Source organism: Diaporthe citri (assembly GCF_014595645.1).
Source record: "Diaporthe citri strain NFHF-8-4 chromosome Unknown scaffold_3, whole genome shotgun sequence".
NCBI classification, from domain to species: Eukaryota; Fungi; Ascomycota; class Sordariomycetes; order Diaporthales; family Diaporthaceae; genus Diaporthe; species Diaporthe citri.
The window spans coordinates 5,281,087-5,301,558 of NW_025064848.1; the positions used below are offsets into that span (position 1 = coordinate 5,281,087).

Below are 20,472 nucleotides of genomic sequence, written 5' to 3' on the forward strand. Positions count from 1 at the left end.
ATTATTATTATTATTAATAAATTAAAAATTTACTTAGCTTTATAAACTTTATTAAGAAAAAGCTTAAATTATAATTATTAAAATTTAAATAGCTATTAAATAATATTATAATAAGAAATATTATTAAGCTTAATTTTAATTAAGAAATTAAATTTATTTATTTTTAAGAAAAGAATATAACTTACTTAAAAAATTATTATATAAATTTTTTTAATAATAAATAAGCTTATTTAAAGATTAAAAAAAAGTAAATAAGCTTATATATTAATTATTATTTTTTTTTTATATATAAATTAATATATAATAATTTTAATTACTTAATTATTTTTAGCTTAATTATTAAGCTTTAATTTATATAAATATAATCTTTTATTAATAAATATAATAAAGATTATTAAAAATAAAATTAAAAGCTTTAAAGCTTTTAAATATTATAAAGTAAAAAGAATTATTTAAAAGTAAAATTATAAAGTAAATTAAGGCTTAATAATTATTAAATATTTTATTAAATAAATAAATTATATATATTATTATAATATATAAATATTAATTTATTATTTATAAGCTAAAAAATTAATTAAAAACTTTAAAATATAAAAAGTTAAAATAAAAACCTTTTATTATTAAGCTAATTATAATATAATAATAAAGTTATTATTTTTTAAATTAAAATAAATTCTTTAATTAAGCTTATTAATAAAGTAAAGAAAGCTATTAAATAAAAGGATTAATAATAGCTTAATTATTATAACTTTATTATATTAATATAATATATAAATTACTTAAAAAATAATAGCTTAAATATAAATAATTTATTATAAATTTATAGTAAATTAATATATTTAAATTAACCCTTTATAATAACTTATTATATTTATTTATAAATTTATAATATATTTTCTTAGCCTTTTTAATATTATTTATTATTAATTATAAATAATTATTTTACTTTTAAATTATTAATATATTAATTAAAAGATTATTAATAATAATATTATTATTTTATAATATTTATTATTTTTAATAATTTAATATTATTATAATTATAATTTTATTAAAGTTAATAATCTTATTATATTAAACTTTTATATAATTTTATATTTAATAAATTAAAATCTTAATATAATATACTTATAATAAAGCTATATATTAAAGTATTATTATTTTATAGCTAAGTTATATAAAGTTAATAAATTATTAATAATTAATTATTAATAAATAACTTACTTATATAATAAAAAAATATATATATTTCTTTATATATATATTATTATAAATTATTATAATAATTTACTTACTTATTATTAAAGTAATTATAATACTTTTTAATATATTCTTTATAAAAAGAAATATAATAGCTTTTTTAATTATAATATTAAATATAATATCTTTATTCTTTATAATTTTTTATTTAATTATCTTATTAAATATTTTATTATTAAGATATAAGTTAAGTATTTTATTAATTAATATTTTATCTTTTATTAAATTAATTATAATAACTTATTATATTATAATTAAGATTTTTATAATATTATATAATAAAGTAAATAAATATTAAAGAATTTAAAATTAATAAAGAAAAATTAATAAAAATATATAATTAACTTTATTATCTTTAATTATTATAAAAACTTATTAAGCTTATATTTATATAGCTTACTTTTTAATAATTATTATTAAGGTATATTATAAAATTATTAATTTAATATATTTTTAAAAAATTAAATATATAATTTATATAATTAATTTATTTATTAAAATAAAGAGATTTTAATTATTAATAAAAAGGCTATTATTATTATTTTTATAATTATTACTTTAACTTATATAATTAAGAACGTAAATATATATTTAATTAAATAAATTATTAATATTAAAATAAATAAGGCTATTATTTTAATATTAATTATTAAAATTAGCTAATTATTTAATAAAGCTTAAAAATTATAATTTCTTATTAATATTCTTTATTATTTTAATTTTAGCTTTAATTTATTTATTTTTAATTATAAATATAAAGTAATTATTAGCCTTTTTAATAAAAATAAAGAAAATATTAAATATATATATTTAATTACCTTAAAGTTTAGCCTTAATAACTTATTTACTTTTTTAATAAAGAAAAAGGTTAATATTACTTAATTTAAAAAGGCTAACTTAATAATTATTATTATTTTCCTTAAAATTAAAATTTTTTATATAAATATTATTATATTTATAAATAAGTTTAAAGAAATTATTAATTTTAAGTTTAATTTATATTATTTTATTATTATTAATCTTATTAATAATTACTTTATTTAATATAATAATATACTTAATATTAAAAGTTAATATATTATTATTATATTTATTTATAATAAGTATATTATTATAACTTTATTTTTATATATTTTCTTTATTAACTTATATAAAGTTATTAATATTTTATATTTTTTTAATTTTAATAATTAAATTAATTATATTTTAATTAGCTTTATTTTATATAAATTATTATATATAAATTATAATTTTAATATAATTAAAACTTATTATATTAATAATAATTATATTAATTATTTAAACATTATTTATATTTAAAAGGTTAAGTTTAATAAGTTCTTAATTATTATTAATTAAAATATTATATATAATTATATAATTAACTTAATTAATTATATTAATATTTATAGCATTATAAAGTATTATATATTAATTAATAATAAGGTTAATTTAATTATTATTAATATTATTAATAATATAATAAATATAAGTTAAAAAGTTATTAATAATGCTTATATTAATAATAATGCTATTAATATTAATTAAGTAATTAAATATATAAAAACTTAAATAATTAAATAATTATATTAATATTTATTATAATAATAAATAAAAAGAAATAAAGTAATTTAATTTTATTTTATTTTATATTAATTTATTTTTTATTTTAATTATATAAAATTATTATAATTAATAAGTAATTTAATTTTTTTTTTTTAATAATTAATATATTAATTAATTTATAAATTAATAATTTTATATTAATATAAAGAAATATAATAAAAATAAAGTATATTAATAATAATAATATTTATATATATTACTTAAATTATTTTATAAATATATAATTATAATAATTATATTATAATTTAATAATTATAAATTATATTTAATAACTTTATAATAAATTTATAATAATATATAAATTTTTAATTATTTATTAATTATAAGAATTAAATTTATAACCCTATCCTTTTTTATTAATAACTTATTATATTAAGGTATAACTTAATATATTATTAAATAAATTAAGTTATTATTAATTATTATTAAAGTTTTATATAAGTTAATTCGCTTTATTACTTATTTAATATAATAAAATAAATTATATTTTATTAATATATTAAGTTAAAATATATATTATTATTTACTTAAAATAATGTTAGCTTATAATACCTTTTATAAGAAAATTCCCTTTAATATTATTATTTATTATTTTTTATATATAAAGCATATTAATTTAATTATAATATATATTTATATTAATAATATACTTTAAATTTATAAATTTATATAAATATTTATTAATAATTTATAATTAATATTAAAAAGCTTATTATTTTTTTATAACTCTTATATTACTTACCTTAAAAGCTTATATAATTTTATTAATTATATAAATATTAATAAAATTATATATAAAAATAAATTATTAATTAAAAAGAATTTAATATAATATAAATAAGTTAAAATAAATTTTAAGTAAATATTTTATAAATTTACTATAAACTTTAATATTTATTATACTTTTATAATAAATTTATTATAAATACTTATATTTATAATATTTTTATAATAAATTTATTATAAATTTATTATATATATATATATATATATAAATTCCTTATATATTTATTATAACTTTATAAGAATTATTAAATTTTATATCTTTATTTTTATTATTATAAAAGTTATTAATAATATTAATTAAAAAAGCTTATTTTAAATAATAAAAATATTTTATATAATTATTAATAGCTTAATTTAATTATTATTTAATAAAAATAAATAAAATATTTAGCTAAAAAACTTTAATTAAATTATTATTTCTTATATTTTTAAGCTTTTAAATATAATTAATAATAAAATATATAAATTTTATAAGCTTATATATATTAAATTTAATTTTAATAAAAAAATTATTAAAATAAGTATATATTATATTATTTTATTCTTATAAATTATTAAATTCTTATTAATATTAAGTAATTAAAGTTAAAATTTAATTAATAATTATAAATATATTATAAAAAAGGTTATAAATAATATTTATTTTTAATAATACTTAATTAATATTATTAATACTTAAAGCTTTATAAATAATAATAATTAATAAATAATACTTAACTTTTTTAATAATAATATTAATAATTTATTTAATATTAATACTTAAGTATATATTAATAATTATAAAATATTTATAAATAAAAAAGTTAAAAAGAAATTTATTTTATTTTATTATCTTAATATATTAGCTAAATTTATAAAAAGTTATATTTTATATTATAAATATAAAAATAAAAGTTAAAGATTATAAAAATATAAGCTATTTTAATTTTAATTATTATAATTAAATATTATTAATTTTAAGTAAATATATAAAAATAAAATAAAACTTTATAATATTAAAGTTTACTTAAGCTATTAAATATAAATTAAAAAATATTTATAAAAATTATAATAAATTTAACTTAAATTTAATTATAATAATAAAATAATATATTAAATTAAATAAGCCTTAAAAAGCTTACTTAATATTTATTTAAGTTAAAATATTTTTAAATTATTTAAATTTTACTCTTAAATTAAAAAGCTTAAATATTAATAAATATATAATAATTTTATATATTAATATATAAATTTATATTAAGTATTATAAATTAATTATTTTAAAATATAATATTTAAGTATATTTTTAATAATTTATAATAAATTAATAAAATAAATTACTTTTATAATAAAATTAAAATACTTTAATATAAATTATTATAAATAAGTTTAAATAAATTAAGCTTTATTTTAATTATTTATTTTATATAATAAATATAATTAATTAATTATTTACTTATATTTATTAATTAACTTATTATTATTAAAATAAAAAGCTTATTAATCTTAAAATTTAACTTATTTCCTTTAAAAATATATATTATATATATCTTTAAATTAAGCCTTAAATAAAATCTTTTATATTTAATATTAATTCTTATTTAAAATTATACCTTAAATATAATATTTTTTAATAATATTTTTATCTTTAATATATATATTTATATTAAAAGTATTAAGCTTAATTTAATAAAAATATAATTATAATTTAAATAATTATAATTATTAACTTTTATAAAATTTTAAAGGTTTTTTTATTAACTTATATAATATAATAATATAAAAAAGGTAATTAATAAGTTACTTTTATATTTAAAAAATATTATAAACTTATTATTATAATTTAAGCTTATACTTATAATAATTAATTAATAAGCTTTTAACTTTATAATAATAAACTTTAATATAAATATAAATAAAAAATAAACTTTTTTCTTTATACTTTAAATATAAACTTTTTTTAAATATTTTTAATTAAAATAATATAAGGTTAGCTTATAATATATATTTTAAGTTTTTTATATTTATAAACTTATAATATAATTATATAAAATTTAATAAAGAAAAATAATAATAAAATAATAATAATTTAATAAATTTTACCTTATTTTAAAAAGTTAATATTTTCAAACTTTTTAATAATTTAATTAATTAAAATAAGGGCTAAATATATAATTAATAAAAAGGTAATTAAAAATATAAAGGCTTAATTTTATTATATATTTAATTAATTAAAAACTTTTTATAATTAATTTTTACTTTATATTAATTTTATTATATTATATAAAAAATAATTAAAAAGCTTTTTAAATAAGATTTACTTTATATTTAATAATTTTTTTAAATAATAATAAGTTAAACTTAGCTTAATTATATTATAATAATATAATAAAGAAAGAATAATTAATTTTCTTACTTAATTTAATTAAATTACTTATATAATAAATATATAAATTTAACTTAATAATTATAAAATATTATTTATAATTAATAAGTTAATTATTATAATAAAGGCTTAGCTTAATTATAAAGAATAATTAAAAAAGTTTAATAACTTTTACTTTACTTTATATTAATATAAAAATATTTTTAATATTATAATAAAAAAAGATAATATTTATATTTAAAAAGTAAAAGCTATAAATATTAATATTATAATAATTTTAATAAATAAAGTTAAATATTATATTTATAATTAACTTAATTATTATAAGTATAATTATTTAAATAATTATAAAAAAACTTAAGTATAGCTTTTATTCTTTATTATTAATAAAGAAAAAGTATTTAATTAAGTTTATTTTTAATATATAAATTTAATTTATAAGATAAGGCTTAAAAGTATTATTAACTTAATATTAGCTTAAGCTTAAAGTAAATTAATTAATATTAGCTAATTTAATATTATAAAACTTTTAAAACTTAAGAAATATTTATTAATAAAGTAAATTATTTATAATTAAATATTAATTATTTATAAATTATATAATAAGTTTATAATTTTAAGATTTTAATTAAAAAAGCTTATATAAAAGGCTTAAATTAAAGAATTTTAAAAATATTATTAGTTTAGCTATTAACTTATACTTCAATAATTATTTTTTATAAGCTTACTTTAATTAATATATTAAATTATAAAAGTAAAAAGAATTAATTATTAAAAATAAAATAATTTTATAATATAATAAAAGCATATATAAATAATTAAAGGGTTAAATAAAAGGTAATATTTAATTTATAATTAAAGCATTAATTTTTTTATTTTTTTATTAAATAATTAGCTTTATAAAAAAGCTTCTTTATAACCTTAATTTAAAAAAAGGGAATATATTATAATTTAAGCTTATACTTATAATAATTAATTAATAAGCTTTAGCTTTATAAAAATAATTTTAATATAAATATAAATAAAAAATAAACTTTTTCTTTTATATTTTAAATATAAACCTTTTTTAAATACTTTTAATTAAAGCAATATAAAGTAAGCTTATAATAAATAAGTAATAAAATAATTATTTATATTTTAATTATTAACTTAAAAATCTTTAGCTTAATAAATTTAATTAAAAATATTATAAGGTATTAATTTTATTAAAAAGGTAGCCTTAATTAAAATTTATAAAGTTAAAAAAAGAATAAAATAAAGCTTATATTAAGAAAAGTTATTATTTTTAAAAGTTAAAGTATTATTATAATTATCTTTTAAATTAACTTTTTAAGTTTTTTAAAAATTATAATTTATATATAAATAAAATAATATAATAAATATAAAAAAATATAAATTAATTACTTTTTTACTTATTATTTTAATAAAATTAATTATATTATAAAATATAAAGTAATTTAATTAATATAAGCTAGCTTTTAAAGCTTAATTATAAGCATTTTAAATATAATTAATTCTTTAATATAAATAAATAAATAACTTAACTTAAGTTTAATTTTTAAAAGAAATATTAATTATATATTAATAAATTATTATAAACTTTATAATTTTAATTTTTAATATTATAAAATAATTATGCTTTTTAATTAAAACTTTATTATTATCTTTATTATTATTAATTTTTTATAAATTATTAAAAATATAATTATATTTTATTTAATTTTAAAATAATTAATTTATAATAAATTATAAGGAATATTAAAATAATATAATATTAAATATAATATATATTATAATTAAAAAAAAAAAAAAACTTTTATATAATATAAAAATTAAAACTTAAAATAGCTTAAATATAAGTTTTCTTTTATTTTAAATTATTTAAAGTATTAAATTATTATTTAGCTAATAATATATAAATAAGGCTAAAAAAAAGAAAGTATATTAAAAAATTACTTTATATTAAAGCCTTTTATTATAATTTTTCCCTTTTTATAAGTTATTATTATTATTATATATATTTTTAAGTTTTTTTAATTTATTAATATTAATATATTTAAATTATTTTAAAGTTAAATAATTTTAAAATTTTTAAGATAAAGATTTTAAAATTTTATTTATATTTTTATTTCCCTTTTTTTTTTATTTTTTATTAAAATATTATTTATATTTAAGTTTTACTTTTTTATATTATATTAATAATTAATAAAATAAACTATAATTAAATATTATATTTTATAAATTAAATTTAATACTAATAAACTTAAGAATTATAATATATTATAAAATATAATTAATATTTATATAAATTATATTAATTATTTTAAATTAACTTTATTAATATTCTTAATATTATATTAAAAATTATTAATATTAAAATAAGATATAATATTATTAAATTTAATAATAATATTAAATAAAAACTTTATATATTAATATTATATATTTAACTTTTTTATTTATAATAATTTATTATTTAAAACTTTATAAAATAAAGTATATTTTATAAAGTATATTAAATAAAAATAGTTATTATATTATTAAAAGTAATATATTATAAGAAATAATTATAATATATAATTATATAAATAATTTAATAATACTTATTTATATTTTCCTTTAAATATATTTTAAATAATATAAACTTAAAATAAAAATTACTTTTAATTATTTAATAATTAATTTTAATATTAATTAAATATTTAATTTTATTTAAATATTTAATTTTATTTAAAACTTATAAAGTTTATAATATTAATAAGAAATAAAGGTATTTAATTTAATATAAATAAAGTTTAAACTTAAGGGCTTTATATTATATTATAAAAAAAAGAATTTATAACTTATTAAATAAAATTAAATATTATATTATTAAAAATAATATATTATAAAAAGTAATTATAATATATAATTATATAAATAATTTAATAATATTTATTTATAAAGTAAAGCTTCTTTTATATTTTAATAAAAAGGTTTTAAATATTAAATAGCTACTTTTAATAAGTATATTTATTATATATTTAAATTTAAAAAGTAAAATATTAAGTTTTTTTTAATAAATAAAATATTATAAAATAAAATATTAAATTTATACTTTATATAATTAATTATATATAAATATAAAATATAAAGATTAATAAGCCTTAAAAATAATGCTTTTTAAGCTTAAAAAGCTTATAATTATTAAATTATAAGGAATATTTAAGGCTTAAAAGGCTTATAATATTAATATATAAAGCTATATTTAAAATAATTAAATTTATAAAAATAGCTAAAAAATTATTTTATATACTTTTTAATATTATCTTACTTAAAAATATATTATAAGTATTTTTAATATAAAAATATTATTTTTATAAAATAAAAAAAAAGTTATTAACTTTAAAATAAAATAGCTTTATATTTTTAACCCTTATAATCTTAAAAATACGTTTATATATAAATTAAAAAACTAAATATAAAATTAAATACTTTTTATTTATTTTAAGTAAAAATTATAAGAAATATAAAGGTTTTTTTTAAGCTTATATATAATACTTAAAAAATTAACTTATAATTATTAAACTTATTTCTTAATATATATATATTAAAGAATTTTAATAATTATTATATTTAATAATCTTTTTATTAAAAAGATAAGCTAAAAGTAGCTTATAATATTTAATTTTTAAAGAAAGAAAATAATAGCTAAAATTAACTTTAAAATATAATAATACTTAAAAAAAAGAATAATATAAGAAAATCCTTCTTATTTTATAATTAAAGAAGTATTATTTTATTAATTACTTTAAGCTTAATAAATTTAAAAACCCTTAAAATTTAAAGGTTAAAAGGGCTTTTATAAGCTTATTTATTATTATTTTATTAATCTTTAAGTATTTAATTTTAAAGGTTTCTTTTTAAATCTTATTTTTTAAATAATAAAATTTTAAAAGAATATACTTAATTTAATTATAATATAAGGAATTTTTAATAATAAAAATAATGCTTAAATTATTTTTATAAAAAGTAATAAGCATTTAAATAAACTTATTTTACTTTTTATAAAGCTTATAAAGTTATTAAACCTTTTAAATAACTTTTATAAGCCTTATAAACTTAGCTTTTAATATAAATAATATTATAATATAAATATTTTTAAACTTTTAAAAAATAAGTTTTTTAATTAAAATAAAAATATACTTATAAATTAATTTAAAAATAACTTTATATTTTATAAAGTTATTATTTAAATAGCTTATAAAAATTAATTTTCTTTTAAAATACTTAATATTTAATAATTTATAATTATTTAAATATTTAAAAACCCCTTAAATAATTATTAAGTATTCTTTTTTAAATATTTAAAAGTACTTAATTAATTATTATATTAAAAAATTTATATTAAGCTTAATTTAAATAATTAAATAAATAATAATATTTATTATAACTTAAAATAACTTATATTAAGTTTTATTTAATAAAGATTTATTAAAAAGTTTAATAAGCTAATTTAATTATAAGAAAATTAAAATAAGCTTAAAATCCTTTAAATTAAAAGTTTTAATAACTTCTTTAATATATTTATTTTAAGATAATTATAAAAATTATTTTTTTTAATTTTAAGTTATTTAAATCCTTAAAAGAAAAAAGCTAATCCTTAATCTTTTATAATATATACTTTATTAATATATTACTTTAAAGCTTAAATCTTTTAAATTTTAAGCCTTATAATAAAATAATTATTTATATAAGTAATAATAAATAAGTTAAAAGCTTTATTATAAAAAATTATTAAATTTAAGAAAAAAAGCTTAAAATTTAAATTTTTAAATAATTAAATTATCATTTATTATTATTTTCTTAAAAATTATTTTAAGCTATATAATACCTTATTTAAATAAATAATTTACTTTTTAAAAGAATTATAATTAAATTTAGTTAATAAGTTTAAAATAAATTTATTTACTTATTTAATAAAAATATTAAAATTATTTAAAAATACTTAAAAAACTTTTTCCTTTAATATATTATTTAAAAAGGCTTTTATAAAATTAATTTATTTAATTTCTTAATTATAAATTATTATTAAAAATAATTTAAATTAATTTTTAATAATCTTTAAATTTTTATAAAAAGCCTTTTAATAATTATAAAAATAATTATATTTAATTTTAAGGCTTAATTATATATTTATAAAGTATTAAGCTTAATGCTTATTAATATATTTAATATTATATAATATTAATAAGAGATTAATTATGTTTTTTATATTAAATAATTATAAGAAAAATCCTTAAAAATTTTAATTAATAATATATTAAATAAGTATTTACTTTTTAATTTAATTAAGTTTATATTAATTAATATATATATTTTTATAAGATTATTATTAATTTATTTTATAATATAATATAATTTTAAAAATATAAAAGATATTAATAGCTTAAGTTATAAATATAAGTTTTATATTTTTTTTAAAAGTTTTTAATTACTTATATAATTAAAAGGATATTATTTTCTTAAAATATTTTAATAATTATTAATTTTAAATATATTAAATATTTAAATAAGTAAATTAAAGTAAAATTAATATAAAAAATTAAAATATAATTTATATTAAAATAAAACACCTTTATTAAATATTAATTATTTTAAATTTAAATATAATTATATTAAGTTCTTTAAATTAATTAAATTAATTTAAAATAAGTAATTAAATATAATTAATATTAATTAATATTAAACTTTATTAAATTAATTATATTAAATAAATATTAAGATAAATAAATATTAAATAAAGTTAAAAGAATTTATTACTTAATAATATTTATTATTTAATAATAAATTTATATATATATATATATATTATATAATAAAAGTTATTTTAAAAAGATATTATTTAAATTTCTTATTATTAAATATATATTTGTTTTATTATTAAAGATATATATATATACTTTTTATTATAAAAAAATATAAATATATATATTATAAAAGTTATATAATTTTATTTAATTATATATAAAAATATAAAAGAAAGAAATAAGGTATTAAATCTTTTATTAATTAAGAAGGATTTTAAAAACTTATTTATTATTAAAGAAAATAATAATTATTATTTAAATAATTATATCTTAAGAATATTTATTTATTTATTTATTTATTTATTTATTTATTTATTTATTTATTTATTTATTTATTTATTTATTTATTTATTTATTTATTTATTTATTTATTTATTTATTTATTTATTTCTTTTTTTCTACCTTTCTTATTTCTTATTTCTTATCTTATCTCTTATCTCTTATCTCTTATCTTTTATCTTTTATCTCTTATCTATTATTTCTTATCTCTTATTTCTTATCTCTTATTTCTTATCTCTTATTTCTTATTTTTTATTGCTTATCTCTTATCTCTTATCTCTTATTTTTTATCCCTTAAATTTTATTTCTTATTATAGCTTACCCTGTATATAGGGTAAAAATTAATTAATTAAAAGAATTAAATTTAAAGATCTAAGCACCCCTTTCGTGAAGAAGAACCTTGGCTTGAAAAGGCGATGTCGCGGGTGAGCCTTGGGGGTAATTGTGCGCCACTAGTAGTTGGGGGGCTATGTAATGGGCTTGGGCTGGAAGCCCAAGCCTTATAGTGGCTGGCTAGGTAATCCAAGGGAGCTTGGATTATTACGTACCTTTTGGCTTAATTGGTTGCTGCTTTTGCAGCTTATGGGAGAAGGCGCTAGCCAGCCTGGAGCCCCTTTGGGGCCAGCCCATAACAGCAATTAATATTATTATATAAAGAAAAATTTAGAGAATATTCTTATATATTTAATTTCCTATAAGAGAGAATTAATATTTTTTAATAGGAGATGGGTTTGGAGCTTATCCCTTGGACGGGATATAAAACCATTTTAAAAGAATGGCATATTAAATGCACTTATATTTATAATAATAGCAATTAATGCAGAATATGCTGTAATTTCTAAGGATATAAATAAGCGGCTTATTAATTTTATAAAAAGTTATAATGCATAATTTATAAAGAAAGGGTAGCTGCTTAATAGGCTATTAATCCTTATTATTAAAATTGCTAAGCACTTAATATAATTTTATAGCGTAATATCCCTATACTTAATTAACAATTATAATAAACTTATACTAAAAAAAAGATAAGGTAACCTTAAGAATTATATCGCTAGAATAATAGGGCAGCTTATTATTATCATTATTATTAATAGCGGCTATATTAAAGCCGCCATATTAATTATTAAAGCTTATAATAAAAGCTATTTCTTATTCTTCTTTTTATATAATAAGAAGAAAGTAGGTATTAAGGAGGATATTAAGGAATTAAAAGGGTATTAATAAGCTAAGGAAAGGGTGCTTAATAAGTATAATATAAATAAAGGAAAGTATATTAAGAAATTATTAAAGGATTAAGAGAATATTAATATATTAAGATAATAGCTTTTTAATAAAAAAGGGTAGCTATAAAAAGAGTATAATAAGCATAAGGAAGAATAGCTAAAAGATTAAATTATAAAAAGGCTAAAGAATTATATAAGTATTAATTATATTAAGGAAGGCTTTTTAGCTAAGGGTAAAATGAAGTTAAAGGGTAATTAATATAAATAAGGAAATAATTATAAAGATAATAAAAAAGTTATATAAAGGCAATAAAATAATATATATAATAAGTGCATTATAGTAATAATATAATATTAAGAAAAAAAAATTATAAAAAAAAGTATAACTATAGAAAAGTTATTTTAAATAATAATAATAAATATAATGCAAGAGTAATAACTACAATAAGCAATATTAATATATTAATAAAAGCGCGTTATAGCTTAAGGCTAGCAATATATATAGCCTATGCATAATTATAACGTATTAATAAAGAACTATATATATAATAATAATATTATCATATCATAACAACCTATAACATATATAATATATACTTTATATTGCACCATACTAAGCATAATATATAGATATAGTTAATATAGGAATGGAATAAATAATCATTGTTTTTAAAGCAAATAAATATAGCTTTAAAATGAATATATAATAAGGATAAATATATAACCAGCATAAGATTGTAAAAGCCCTAAGTTTAATCCTTACTACGCATAATATAAAAATAGGAAAAAGGCTATATAATAAGCTTAAGCTATTGCCTAAGCTATAATGCATACCTATACCAAGCCCATACTATATCCAACCCTTTTACATAATAAAGCATATACTTAAAAAATAAATTTAAAGTTAAGCCCTTTTAAAGCTTAACTTACTTCTTAAATATTACAATTCATAACTCCTTTTAGGTACCTTCCAGCAAATGCTTAAGGCCAACCCATAATATATATTTAATAATATATAATATTAATATATTTATTATAAAGTTTATTTATAATTAATTTTTAATTTATTATAATATATATTTTACTTTATTTATATTATTTATAAAGTTATAAAAATATGAAAAATATAAAAGTCCTGAACACGGTGCTGTTCCCGTACGCCGGGGAGATCCACGAGGGCAAGCTAACCGTATTCAACCTGCAACTGCCCCTGGTCCCGCACCCGAGCCAGGTCGGCCGGATCCACGCCGTCGGCCCAGACGCCGTCACCGCCAAGCCCGGCGACCTGGTCTTCTTCTCGGCCCCCGTCTCCGCCCGGGACGACCCCGAAGTAAGCATTATCCAGGGCCACCACGGCGGCGAGGGCCCGCGCGGCCGCGCCCTCATGCAAGGGGAGTGGCGCGACGGCGCGCTGCAGCAGTACCAGAGGGTGCCCCTGGAGAACGTCCTTGTCCTGGACGAGGGGCGGCTGTGCGGGCGGCTCGGGTACACGCCCGCCGACCTCCACGAGATCTCCTTCTACGGCATGGCGGCCGGGTCGCTGTGCGAGGCTCCCGGGCCTGCGCGCCGGGGAGACGGTCGTCGTCGGCCCCGCCACGGGCACGTACGGGGGCATCACGTCGGACATGGCGCTGGCCTTGGGCGCGAACGCGATCGCGATGGGCCGCAACAAGGGTTTGCTCGAGGGCCTGGCGCGGAAGCTCGGGCATCACGAGCGCTTCAGCTACGTTGTCATGACTGGCGATGACGCTGCTGACGCGGCATCGATCCTGAAGGCCAGTCCTAAGGGGCGCGGTGTCGAGGTGTATAATGATTGGGCACCGTCGGCTGTGGATGGCTCGCCGTTCTTCTCGGCTGCTATCCAGACCGTACGGCCTGAGGGGAGGGTGGTCCTGAGCGGTGCGCCGTCCGGGCATATCAAGGTCCCCAACACCCTCATTATGCACAAGAATATTCGAATCATTGGCAAGGTCATAGTCGGAAGGAGGGGTATCGAACAGACTATTCAGATGGTCGAGTCAGGCCTGCTCAAGTTAGGTAAGCGAGGAGGCTCGACACACGATATTTATGCCTTGGAAGACCACCACGAAGCATTTGTAAAGGCCAAGAGCTGCGGCTTTCGTGTCTACACGGACATTGCCCCCAATCCATGGTAGCTCAGGCTTGTATGACACTATCCATAACCAAGTCGGAAAATTGGTGTTTGCGTAATTATAAAATATCAATGTTTGTAACGCTGAGTATCAGACTCAATGAGGGCTAGCGAAACATGTCGTGTACCTGGAGTGCGTTTTTCATCTGCTGCTTCTACAGGTCTCTAGATGATAGACTTCAAAATCAAATGAGAATGAAAATGAGGAGCACTTAAGTGCCACGTGAAGTGAAACTCGGCTTTCTTTGCTGGAAACAAAATCTGGAATAGATCCAAGAATGGGTAACAAAATGCGTAATAATGAGCATGACTAAATTCACCTCCCATGATGCTTAACAATAAACTCCGAACAAAATGATCCTACCCGCTCTATTCAATCCTTGCTGCTTCAGCACACTCTTTCTTGATCAAGGCAGCGTGAGCTGGGCTGCGGACTTTGACATCGACCTCATACGGTTTCTCAACCCCAAGTTCAAAAGGCTTTCCAACAGGGATGGGATGTCCTGGGACTGTGTGGAAATCAAAACAGTACAACAAACGGGCTACCAAAAGGTTCAGACTATTACTTGCGATGACCCATCCGGGACAAATACGGCGACCTAGGTCGACAGAACCGGCTTAGCGACATGTCACTTGCATAGACTAGGTCTTGAGGGCCTTTGAACATACCTGCCCCAAAATACCACGTGCCCCTTGATTGCCTTGTCCAGATCATCATTGAGGAAACGCTCCGGCCGGAAGGCGTCTGGCTCATCGTACTCCGACGAACTCATGTGCACACCCCAGCTGTTCCAAACAACATTCGTGCCGGCTGGGATGGTGTGTCCTTCGAACTTGTCGTCTTGTGTTGACGAGTGGGCAATTTCAGGGAGCGAGACGCTGGATGATTTAGTCGGCTCATGTTAGGAAGATCATCGGTGCTGTGACAGCGTGTCACGGATGGCCGGGAGATAATAGCTTACTTCCATCGGAGTGCCTCCTTAGCAAGCTGCTTTGATGTATGGCAGATTGACCAGGTCGCTCGCCATTGGCAGTCTCTCAGGATTGGCGCCGCATACATGGTCTAATTCCTTGCGTGCGCGCTCCACGGCTTCGGGAAACAGCGCCGTTGCTGCCACAAGCTGATTCAGGACGACCCGTGTGGTATCTGATCCAGATTTGACCAAAGAACCGGCGAGAAATCTCATGGAGTCGTAGTCAATAAGCTTGTCTCTGCCGAGCCTCTTGAACTCCGTCATGAAGCATGTCACAGCCCTGCTTTGGCGCTCCCGCTCTACTAGGCCCTCAAACTCTTCAGAGAAGTTTCTGCCAGTCTGTTAGAGCGATTAAAACGATAAAAACGAGTGTCTTTTGCATAACCCTAGTACTCACTTCAGAGATGCCCTGTACACGCTGTCCCCCCACCCTCCACGGCTGGATGGACTTGGGGAGGGGGATGTATGCCAGGAATGGCAACGAATCGATCCAGCTGGAACCAGGCTCGAACATCTTCATGATCTCATTGTTGGTCTCAATGATCCTGTCGACGTTTGCATCGCCTAGCTTGGTCCTCCGCCCGTACACCAGGTTCATGATGAGCGAGCTGGCGTACCGAGCGTTGGCGTGGTTCCGCCTGTCCGGCTCGGTGAGGTACTGGTAGAGCAGCGCCCTGGACTCGGTGTCCTGCAGGGGGGCGAAGACGTCGCGGTTTCCCGGCCCGATGATATCGTGCATCACTTTCCGCTCCCATTTCCACAGGTCGCCGTAGGGCATGAAGACGACGCGCTTCCCGCCCGAGGCGACGTCTCCTGGCATCGGGAGCTTCTCTCTGGAGATGTATTTTGCCCCGCGTTTGTCTAATATTTCGTTGGTGACTCGTTGCGAGTTCATGAACACCCAGTAGTTCGAGCCCATTTTCAGCGTATACCTGTGCGTAGAAAGATTATTAGCATTGGCCTTTTCTGCGGGTTTGGAAATGCTGAGAGGTTCGCTGTTCATACATTTCGCCGTGTTTCTGAGCGAGCTTGTGAAGATAGAGACGCCGTCCCGCGATGTCCTTGGGGATGTCTAAAAGGTTTCCCAGTACAGGTACTCCTGGGACCAGATTGGGGAAGTTGTACTTTTTGTGGAAACGGAAAGAGTTCACTAGGTGCGCCAGCAGCCACAGCAAGAGCAGCGTGCTGGCAACCGGCAACGCGAGGGAGTGTGTGTCGAACATTCTAGAAGGTAAAGATGGATGCGTGTTCTTCCCAATTGCAGACAGCGGACATTGACGAGGTCTCAGGAGAAGAGGCAAGGCTGTCTGAATCTGTGCTAGACAGTCATTACGGCTTCCCTGGACATGGCTTCGGTAATAAGTTGAAACGTTTCATTATTCTTGATTCGCTGAATCATAACGGCAGTTCTTTCGTCTCAGAAAGCTGCACCCTCTGTTGGCCATGATGTGTCATCTGCCGACCGAACCTAAACCCACCGAACCAAGGAATTTCCAAGGATGTGTTGGACGTTTGGTTTACCCACCGACCATTAGCCACCCAGATGCGTCAGGCCTCTTCCCCACCTAGGGACCCCATCATCCACCCGGCCAGGGATGGTAGCCGTCTACTCCAAGCAACTGTCACCGTCCTGGAGGATTGTAGTGCTAAGACCTGTGAGGGAGTTATAGGTGCCTTCTCTAATAGCTAAGCCGCTGGAGAAACAAGCACCTGGAACCAGCCACATTAATAGGCCTATTAAAGGCAACAAAATAGATGGAAGCCATGCTCACTTAACATTCGTAATGGCATCAGCGGTGAGCATAATTTCTGCAGAAAGCGAGGGAACGAGGAGAGTGAGCACAAAATAGAGAATGATGGCGATCTTCACCGCTTTCATGGGGATAGCGGGTTGCCTATTCGTGCCAGAGACGTATGGTCCTGTCATTCTTCCAAGACGAGCGAAGGCCCTCTCTGTTCATACTGGGAAGGTGTTTATAAGCAAAGTGGATAACTCGAAACCTCTACAATCACTGGCGTCTCGGGTCCAAATGGCTATATCGCGCCCTTGGGTCATGCTGGTTTCTGAACCGATAGTCACCATCCTCGCGATCTACAACTCTATTATTTATGGGACCACCTACATGATGTTTGCCGCCTTTCCAGTTGTCTTCCAGCAAGGCCGTGGATGGAGCCCAGGCGTTGGTGGACTAGCATTCATAGGGATCGCCATCGGCATGGCGGTTGCGAACCTGTCCATGATATGGATCAATCGGAAGTACACGACGGACTCGCGGAACTCTCCTGGTCACTCTTTGCAGCCGGAGATCAGACTGGTTCTCTGCTTTGCTGGATCGATCGCTATTCCGATCGGACTCTTCTGGTTTGCGTGCGCCAATTCCGCGACCGTCCCATGGGAAGTCTGCGCGGCAGCGACCATTCTGTTTGGCTTCGGAAACGTCTCAGTCTCAATCGGTCTCACCAATTACTTCGTCGATATTTACTCCATCTACGCTGCTTCCGCGCTAGCTGCCACGACAGTTCTGAGGTCTCTTTTCGGAGCAGCCTTCCCCCTGTTCACACCTGGCATGTATTCTAGACTTGGTATCCACTGGGCTTGAAGCATTCCCGCTTTCCTAGCATCAGCCCGTGTTCCTTTTCCATTCTTTTTGTCAAGGTATGGTCCATGGATTTCCCAGCGCTGTAAATTTTCAAGCGATGCTTGAAAGGAGGATGAGATAATGCGGGGACTGTAAAATTGTTGAAATGGCTTTCAACCATAGAAAGGGATGATGTTTATGATGTTCATTCAGTAAGCATTCTTGTCAGAGATTAGAAGGGTTCTGTAGAAATAGCAATACTGGATTCATATTTAAAATCTCACTGAAAGAGAAGAGGTTATTCATTCCATTACATGGAGGCTATGCTTACTGGTTAATTGACTCAACCACACCACGCCATGTTTGAGTTCCCAGTGCTTCTGACGAGTCAAATAGACCTATTTTTAATGCTGTTCATTCTAATACGGCTGGAGCCGACCCGCCTAGTTACCAAGTTAGCATCCCACAGGCAGGGTGGGGACCTACATTACTACAAGCTGGGACCCTGTAAGAGCAGATGTCCAGATCACTAGCGAACTAAAATAAACTGATCAACATGTACTGAGTCCAACCTCATGGGAACCAGATAACTCGTTATGCACTGCCCAGGCCAAGCGTTCTCACGACGATCTATATAAGCATGACACAGGCTGATTCATGCTTTCCCCTGTCACGCGTGCTACGTACAAGCTTCCCACAGGCTACATTACATGGAATAAATAGTTATCCAAACTATATATCTATGATTGTAGCTTCTGTACAATCTTTAGACAGTGAAAAAAAAGACACTTTCCCTCACTCTCACTTATACGAATAAACGAGTTTACTAAACCGAAAATGCAATACGCCATCCTCTTTACTCTCCTTGCTTTGGCATGTGGCGCTGTAGCGTAAGTCTTTTAGGAAGCAGGAGATCTATCCCCCAATCCTGAGCAAAGGAAGAGGTCAAGAAGTGGTACTGACAAGACGGATGGAACACATGCAGGCAGCCAACGAAGAACATCAAGAACCTCTACTGCGACATAGATGACCCAGTCTTCTTCTTGCAGACCCCGACAGCCGGGTTTTGCTCAGCAGCCGGCGGCAAGTCAGAGCCCCTCAACGGGGTAAGTACCTACCCACCACAGGCCGCACACCTTACCCAATACACACACTCCAGGCGCGGAAGAGGAGGAGGGCTGACCTAGACATCGCGTCTTTTTTTCGCAGTGTTGCCTGGATATTACCAAGGTGCCGGACTCGGCGGAGTTCTACGCGCAGGTCTGCAGCCGCAACAAGGGCAAAGTCTCGGAGGGGGATTCGTCCCGGTGTAAATGGGTGGGGGTGGCGTGAGGGAACGGAGAGAATCAAGATCACTTTGGGGACGAAGCGCGGTG

The 20,472-nt window shown here is 22.2% G+C and overlaps 4 protein-coding genes across 4 annotated transcripts; 3 read left to right on the forward strand and 1 right to left on the reverse strand.

Annotated features, from left to right (window-relative positions):
• Positions 1-14,508: 14,508 nt before the first annotated feature.
• On the forward strand, positions 14,509-15,547 carry INS49_008954 (uncharacterized protein; the record flags this gene model as incomplete). Its single annotated transcript, XM_043169691.1, has 2 exons — positions 14,509-14,876; positions 14,941-15,547. The coding sequence occupies 2 exons, from the start codon at positions 14,509-14,511 to the stop codon at positions 15,545-15,547; spliced, it is 975 nt and encodes a 324-aa protein (XP_043027371.1).
• A 558-nt stretch (positions 15,548-16,105) lies between these two features.
• Positions 16,106-17,740, reverse strand: INS49_008955 (uncharacterized protein; the record flags this gene model as incomplete). Its single annotated transcript, XM_043169692.1, has 6 exons — positions 16,106-16,142; positions 16,213-16,422; positions 16,506-16,531; positions 16,602-16,856; positions 16,915-17,449; positions 17,523-17,740. 6 exons carry the CDS (start codon positions 17,738-17,740, stop codon positions 16,106-16,108), a joined length of 1,281 nt encoding a protein of 426 aa, XP_043027372.1.
• An 807-nt stretch (positions 17,741-18,547) lies between these two features.
• Positions 18,548-19,117, forward strand: INS49_008956 (uncharacterized protein; the record flags this gene model as incomplete). The annotated part of the gene is made up of 1 exon (XM_043169693.1): positions 18,548-19,117. One exon carries the CDS (start codon positions 18,548-18,550, stop codon positions 19,115-19,117), a length of 570 nt encoding a protein of 189 aa, XP_043027373.1.
• An 816-nt stretch (positions 19,118-19,933) lies between these two features.
• Positions 19,934-20,428, forward strand: INS49_008957 (uncharacterized protein; the record flags this gene model as incomplete). Its single annotated transcript, XM_043169694.1, has 3 exons — positions 19,934-19,986; positions 20,082-20,202; positions 20,306-20,428. 3 exons carry the CDS (start codon positions 19,934-19,936, stop codon positions 20,426-20,428), a joined length of 297 nt encoding a protein of 98 aa, XP_043027374.1.
• Between the last annotated feature and the right edge of the window lie 44 nt (positions 20,429-20,472).